Source organism: Callospermophilus lateralis, chromosome 1 (genome assembly GCF_048772815.1).
Source record: "Callospermophilus lateralis isolate mCalLat2 chromosome 1, mCalLat2.hap1, whole genome shotgun sequence".
NCBI classification, from domain to species: domain Eukaryota; kingdom Metazoa; phylum Chordata; class Mammalia; order Rodentia; family Sciuridae; genus Callospermophilus; species Callospermophilus lateralis.
The window spans coordinates 3,483,525-3,491,397 of NC_135305.1; the positions used below are offsets into that span (position 1 = coordinate 3,483,525).

At 51.1% G+C, this 7,873-nt stretch overlaps 1 protein-coding gene across 1 annotated transcript; it reads right to left on the reverse strand.

Annotated features, from left to right (window-relative positions):
* Nucleotides 1–541: 541 nt before the first annotated feature.
* Nucleotides 542–7,243, reverse strand: Htr5a (5-hydroxytryptamine receptor 5A). The gene is made up of 2 exons (XM_076831387.1): nt 6,506–7,243; nt 542–874 (listed from the first exon to the last, which is right to left on the reverse strand). Exons 1-2 carry the CDS (start codon nt 7,241–7,243, stop codon nt 542–544), a joined length of 1,071 nt encoding a protein of 356 aa, XP_076687502.1.
* Nucleotides 7,244–7,873: the final 630 nt, after the last annotated feature.

Here is a 7,873-nt window from a genome sequence, read left to right on the forward strand (position 1 = left end):
TGGAGTAAGCTATCAATTGGAACACTTGTCCTTCCATAGGGTGTGTGTGTGTGTGTGTGTGTGTGTATGTGTGTAAATGCCACAAACAAAATCTTAAAGCCAAAAGTCACTGTCTCACAGAAGCGGCCATGCCCTTTAATATGTTTGGAGATGATATTTTGTGAGTAAAAACCGTACATACCCAATACTCAGTCGGGAGATCTCACTAGACCCCAGGCAGAACCCTGCAACGAGGCTCCTCCAGGAAGCTGGGACGGTCTTCTCTGCCCCGTGATGGCTTCTCACTCTGACGTCCCTCCCTCCTCCCTTTCCTCCGCCTCCTCCGACAGCCACACTGGGGTGTGCTTGCGGAGGGAGAGGCTCTTGGCAGGCGAGTGGCTGCCGCAGAGCGCGGCAGAGGAGCTGGGCCAGGTGGTGGCACCAGAGTCTCCGGAGGCCTGTCCCTGGGATGAGTGCAGAACCGAGCCCACCGAGTTCTGAGGTGGGCCTGGGGCACCGGGAGGACGTCCCCGGGGCTGTAGGAGAGCCGCCCGGCCTCTCCTCAGTGCTGCCTGGAGAAGAAGCTCTTGAAGGCGCTGCTGTAGTTCTTGTTGAAGGCCGTGTAGATGAGCGGGTTGAAGAAGGAGTTGGAGTAGCCGAGCCAGAGGAAGACGCTCTTCCAGGCGGCTGGGACGTCCCAGGAGCAGAGAGGGCTGACGAGCTCGGTGACAAAGAAGGGGATCCAGCAGAGCACAAACACCCCGATGAGGATGCCCACCATGAGGGCCGCCTTCTGCTCCTTCTGTTCCCGCCACGTGTCTCCTTCTGTCTGGAAGGTGACAGTGGCTCGGCGGACCGTGAACGCCATTTGGGGCTGCTGAGCAGAGTTCTTCACCTGCAAGACACAAGCAGAAGCTTTGTGAAGAGCCCCCTTGTCCCACCTGCCAGACGTGGCCAGGCCCAGCCAGGTGCCCCTGTGCCTGGCCCTGCTCATCTGCTCTGAGGGCAGGTGTGGGGCTTAGTGTGGGAACCCGAGGCCTGTGGGACCCGACTCAGGACATGGACATAGTGACAGAGCTGGGCTGTCCACTTGCATCTGAGAGGAGGTGGCACGGCAGGGGCGTCCGCCTGCTCAGCAGAGGGGACAGCCCTTATGTGTGTCTACCGCAGGCATCTACACCCTGGCTCACTTCCTTCCCCTAGGAAATGGAATTCCTGGGAAAGAAACTTCTCTCCAGGCCAGACCTATTTTTAGCGCTCAGGAGAACAGGAAGTGAATGGCTGATGAGGTGGCGGCCTGAATCCCAAGGAGCTGCAAGTGATGGATGAACTCACAGATTGAGTCAAACAAAACACGGGGCTGGTTCTGGGCCAATCGGTGCTTCTCTGGCAGGTGAGACTGAATGGAGAGTGAATATGGTCTTCCAGACTCCAGCATCCTCTGACTCCAGCGTATTTTAAAGGAGTTGTCCTTAAGCAACATGCAAACTTATCAGCACCAGGCTTATCAGAAAATATGCCTGATTGAGTCCAACCGCTTAACCAGTGCATGGATACATTTATAAATTGGAGTCAAAAGACACAGGTCTGTCATTCAGAATATCTGAGATGGAAATAAGAACACTGTGGTTAAAACAATATAGTCAGTGTATGCATTATTCTAGTTGGATGGTAGCCTTGCTGGAATTTGTTAAAAAAGTAAAACATCAAGTGCTATGCAGTTGAAAAGAAGACAAATATTGGAACAACTAGTTTAGAGCACTGTAATCTTTAACATCAGATATGAGACGAAGTGAAAAATCTTCTTTCTGTATCCCACTCGCACCCCAGACAGAACCAGAGTTACCTGTGGTCTTATTTATGCACATCTGGGAATGAGTCTCCAGGGACTCATTTGTAGAAATGTGTATGCAATATTCAGCAATAAGGAGACGGGGACACTTGCCAATTTCCTAAATAAACTCAACTTCAAAACCATTTCAGGGAGAGCACTTTTCCCCATCGTCCAAAAATGGTAATGAACAAACAATCCTGGCCAGACTGTCCCACTCCCAGGAAGTTCCCCCAGGTGGCCCTGAGGGGGTGGTCACACTGGGTGGCACGTGTTTTGCTCTGCATCAAGAATCATTCGCACTTTAGTCACAGAACTTTGCATTTCTCAGGAGAAACTCATGTTTCAACCTCAGTGTGCGGCATGGGTCACTTTATGAGACTGTCTTTTGGTGCTGCGTTCAACACCCACTTACCTGAGAGAAGCCAGAACGTCACTATCCAGAGTGTGCCCAGGATCCCTGGGGACCCAGGAGTCAGAGCATCTTACTATTTAGGAGCTTCTGGTTTCTAACACCTTCAGGCTTGCTTCCTCACTCTGGCCTTTTGAATTATGAACAGTGGCTCTCTGCATTAGTTTGTTCTTGATTACAACAAAGCACACAATCAAGTATGGATCATAGTGTACATCGATTACTCTAAGTACTTAACAAGCCTCAGCACTCTTATTTTTCCCATATGGTATGAACTCCGTAACTATTTCCTGGCTTACTACAAACCTAGCCTGTTCTTATACCTTCTCCAGCCATTCAGCTCCACCTGCTGACCAGCACCAGAGTCCGTGGACACCATATATAAAGGTGCCGAAGTTACAGAGAGACACTCACCTTGGAAGTAACGTGGGCTGGGGCTGGGGCTCAGAGGGAGAGCACTTGCGAGGCCCTGGGTTCAATCCTCAGCATCACATAAATATAAAATAAAGATATTGTGTCCACCTATAACTAAAAAATAAATACTTAAACTAAAGTAACAACTGTATGTGTTCAGAATAATTCACTTATTTAACATGCTATAGAAGCATCTTCTTCAGGTACTCTTTAAAAAGAATAATATAAATTGCTGGATAACCACCTAAAATAGTTCTAAACTGAGGGCTTCCAGAGGGCCTCTAATGCAGAAGTGTGGACACTGGTGGCTGACCAGGAGCCTTGAAACAAGCAGGTGATCATGGGAATTGGTGATCTTTGGGCAGTACTCATGAACCATGTGTCTACAACTGCGTTGGAGTTGATCACATTGAAGTTGACCTCCTGCCTAGATCCTGGGCCATCATCCTGTGCTGAGGGAAGCTTCTCCATGTTCTCCCAGGAGCCAGGTGAAGTGCCCAACAGAACCATAAATCAGGTCATTCCAGGGTTTACTCTCTAATACTTTCGTGGACTGTATCTCCTTACAAAGTTCCAGAGGATACAACTTTTTCAGTGAAAACACTATGATAGTGACCACATTCATAGAAGTTAGATAAATACAGGTTTTCATTTTTTTAAAAAAAAAAAAGGTGTAGTGAATAATGCCTATGTTGGTGGCTTAGTGAATTTTACAGCCTAGGCTTTAAGACCACAATAAAGCAGCTTAAGTATCCTAACCCACATGGTCATGATTAATGGAATAGCCTTAAATTTCTTTTAGGCAAGCATAGCTAATTCCTCATGCTGTACCTGGATTAATATAACAGAAAATTATCTATATTTAAGCTAGAAGAAAAGTCAACCTAGATACATAGAAAGATGCCTGGAACCTTTGGGACTTGCTTTCAGAGCAGAACTGGGAGATCTCGGGAGCGTTCAGGAGCTCTTCGGGTCCCTTCCGTATAGTGTGTCTAGTTACACTTGTTTGCTCAGAGTCCAGGACTTCACATGCTTCTGCACAAGGCTGACCTGAGGGTGATTTAACACATGACTCTTAAGGAAGGCTAAAATCATGCTAATTTATGCGCAGTCCTCCCTGTCCCCAGGGCTGGGGATCAAACCCAGAGCCTTCTGCAAGCTAGGCATGTCCTCCCGCACTGAGCTACACTCCTGTCCTTGGATATGTGATCTTACCATCAGCTCTTCACAGGTGAAAACCTCATCTTCGAGGAGAACCAAAAATAGGGGTGAAAACATGGACAGCTCTCCATGGTCTCTCCAGAAGTTTTGGCTACATGAGGACCAAGATGGGGAGGGGGCTGAAAACTGAATGTTCCGTAGACTGAGGAAAAGACTGAAATGCAGAGCCAGCTTTAAGCTGTTCCACTAATCCTGGGCGGCTCAGTTGGTGATGGTGCTTTTACAAACCAACCTCTGAGTGTCAGCCCCGCACTTCTAAGTCAGCCCACCAGGGGTGTGCTCAATAAGCACCCCCAGAGATACAAGCAAACAACAGCTGCTTGCTCAGATGGTGTCCACACCCTCGCACCTGAGGGCCAAGCCTGAGCTCCACACCTCCCAGAACACCCTTAAGACCTGCGTCCTGCTCTCTGCTCAGGTGGGCATGCCTGACCAGCCTGGCTGTCTGTCATATTGCTTCAGAGCTTCAGGAGTGGCCCCTCATCCTGTGCAAGGACAGGCCAGTTGGTCTTGTGTGGCAGTTCCCAGCAGAGGGTCTCACATAGGTTAGGGCTTCAGCATAAATTTGAATAAAACTCAGCAGATAAAGAAACTAGGAAGATGGGATGTGGTCTCCCTAGGTAACACAGCTAGCTGGTGGTAGAACTGTATTTAGAAATTTTGACACCCATTATCACAGAGCAATCAGGAAGCCTGGTTTGTAATTAACCCTTCAACATAAGGACCAAGGCAGCCCTGCATCATGTGCAGAGCCCTGGATCATGCAGAGGCCTTGCAAATCACAGGATCTGACTCCAAAAGTAATCTGGCAGAGAGAGCAAAGACAAGCTGTGTGTCACACACACAGACGACATAATGCTTTTGCTTCCCCTATCATCAAAGCAGAGAAATGAGAGCAGTGCTCTTTCTTACACAATAAGTCTCAAATTAGAACTTCAATTAATTTTGCTTCCTAAAGCTGCATGTGGTGTTAACTGTAAACCATGTTTGCCTGGATGAGCATCCTGGCTGAAGAAGGTTCACGTGAAGAAGGCCCTTGGAGGTGGCCCGTCCTCTTGCTCCTGACCTGGAATTTGGGTGGACAGTCACACACATGGAGCTGGCTCAGGGCTCTGTAGTGGAAGCCCTAGCATTTATACCTGGCCGTACTCCTTGTATCATGTAGAAATTCAACAGATCAGAGTTTCCAAAACATGGCACTGTGGACGTTTGGTCTGAGGTGGCCAGTCTGTGCATCACACATGTTGGGCAGCAGCCCTGGCCTTTCTGCACTAGATGCCATTGGCACACCTGCCCAGATCTTGATTGTCAGATGTCTCCAGATAGTCCAGGATTCCCCGGGTTGCAATATCACCCTAGGCTAAGGACACGATATCCTCTGGTCCCTTTTTCCTTCTTTCTTTTAGAATAATACTCTCCCCTTCTTCCCCTAGCCACACCTTTGGTCCCTCTAATCATGAATGACTGGGTATGGACAGAATTAGGTACTGACTATAGGAAATGCAGCCACATGCAGAGCTCAAGAGGGGCGCCCATCTTCCTCATTAGGAGAAAACTCTTCATGTGCAAAGACCATGTGCTATCATTCCTTAACTTGTTGCATCAAGCCATAATGTGCATACATACACTTATAAATTAATTGTATTTGTTGTCCTGGAGCCAATAATGGAAAATGGGGGTGTTAGATTTCTGATCTAACTTAAATATGTGACTGAGATTCAAAGGGGCATCCTTGGTCATGAAGAGGAGAAGGGTGGGGAACACAGTCTCCACATCCAGTGGATTCTGCTTTCCTGTAACTTCAGAATTTTGATTCACAGGTCAGATTACGAAGAGTTAACAAAAAGCAAGGAAGCAAGTGTGGGAGAAGATGAGAAAAGGCTTCACTGTTGTCACATATTCGGTGCTTGTAGGGAGCAGGGGAGTTATCTGCCCTGGTTTTTAATTTCCTCCTGTAGTTTCACTCCTGATCAGGAAGGCAGACAAGTGGCCCTCAGCTGCACATGCAGCCTTATGGGGCCATGGGGACAGACCCAGAAAGTAGCCCCACAAGGCAACAGAAGCAGACAGCAGATGCAGGCACTGAGACTATTGTAAACATCTTTAATCTTATGCCAGGAGGCAAGGATGCTTACAATGACAGCTCGTAGCCTAGGAGATGTCGTATTTACAAAGTCAGTTGCTATAATTTGCAAAGAAAAAGGGGCTGAAACAAAACCCTAAGCTGTTGTGACTGGTTATGTGGCAATCTTCCTAGCAATCATGCTCACTTCCTGCCCAAGAGTATCCTGCTCTCAGTGCAGGAAGATGCAGGTTTTTCCAGGGTATTGACTCAGTGTACCCCAGACACCAGCTTTTTCAGATGTTCTAAATGGTGTTTCAGACCCACATGGTTTTAGTGCCAGAGGGGATCAAGCAGAACATGGAGCCCAAACCCCTCATTTTATATGTAAGGCAATAACCCCTCAGAGCCACAAATGACATGTATAGCTCTGCACCACAGGAGGGTCTGGTGTTCACTTTGTCTTCCCAGGATATCCACCCCCCAACCAAAAAGTTATTTTTTCTGCATCACGGGGGAGGCGTTTGGGAATTAAAGCCTGCACAGTTGCAAGTGAAGTATTTTTAAGGGTCGTTGCAGCACCCACCTCCACAACTGCAGGTTCAGGTGAGACTCTGTTGGTCTTCCTGGAGCCCCCGCGGAACTTGGAGGCCTTGTAGATCTTCCAGTAGACGAAGAGCACCACACACAGCGGCAAGTAGAAGGCGCCCACGGTGGAGAAGATGGTGTAGGAGGGCTCACGGCTGACCTGGCACTCCTCACTGTGTTCAGAATATGTCTCCCCCCAGCCGAAAAGCAGCGGGGCCAGAGAGATGACAGCCGAGAGTGCCCAGGTAAGCATGATCATCACTTTGGAGATGCGCTTTCGGGCGCGGAGCGTGTACTCCAGGTGGCGAGTGATGGACCAGTAGCGGTCTAGGGCTATGGCTGTCACATTCCAGATGCTGGCTGTGCAGCAAAGCACGTCGCACGCAATCCACAACTGGCATAGACGTCGGCCCAGCTGCCAGCGGCGCCCCGACAGCTCATGCACCAGACTCAGCGGCATGACCAGCGCGGCCACCAGCACGTCCGAGATGGCCATGGATGCCACCAGGTTGTGTGGCACACGGTGGAAAGTGCGCACTCGGAGGATAGTCGCCAGCACCAGCAGGTTCCAGGCGAACGTGGCCACTACCAGAAAGCCTAGCAGGGTCAGAACAAGCACTCCGAAGACCGAGAGGAGGGGTGGGCTGGGGCGCAGGTTTTCGGCACCAAGACTGCGGTTGGGCTCCAGAAAGGAGGGAGTGGAGAGGGAAGAGGTCAAGTTCACAGGCAGATCCATCTCCGGACCAGAACACGGGCCACGGTGCTCCCACAAAGAGTGTTCAGGAGACTCCAGGTGGCCACTGCCCCCAGAGCCAATGTGGGCGCTGGCAACCTCTAGTCAGTGGCAAGCTTCCTGGGCAGCGGCGTGACTGGGGCCCAGCCTCCTGCCGGTGAGCCTCCCGGAGAGATGGAGTGAGAGAGGGGGAGGCGGGCTGCAGGCGGGATCTCGGAGAGCAGGGTCAAGGAGGGAGCCTCCCACCAGGCCCGCCTAGGAGGTGACTCGTCCGGGTGCCTCACCTCCGCGGAGACGCTGTCCGGTCGCTCGGAGCCCAGCGTCTCGCGGGTCGGCCCCGCGGCTTGTGGGTGCCCGGAGCGGGGCTGTGCGTCAGGGCGGACGCTCTCCCAGGGCTGCCCGGTGCCCGGTGCCCGCGCTTCTCCAGGCAGCGGCCGAGCTGAGCGCGGGGAGGCCGGGCAGGTGCCTGCTCCCTGGGAACTGCCTTCTGCCCTGCCCCTGTCCCGTGCCCACCGCGTCTGGGGCGGCGGCTCAGAGTGCGAGCGCCGGCGCGCCCCCCGGACCTGCCTGGTCAAAGTGGGGATCCAGCCCGACGTCAGACGTCAGCTGACCGCCCGCTCCCGGCTCGCGGCT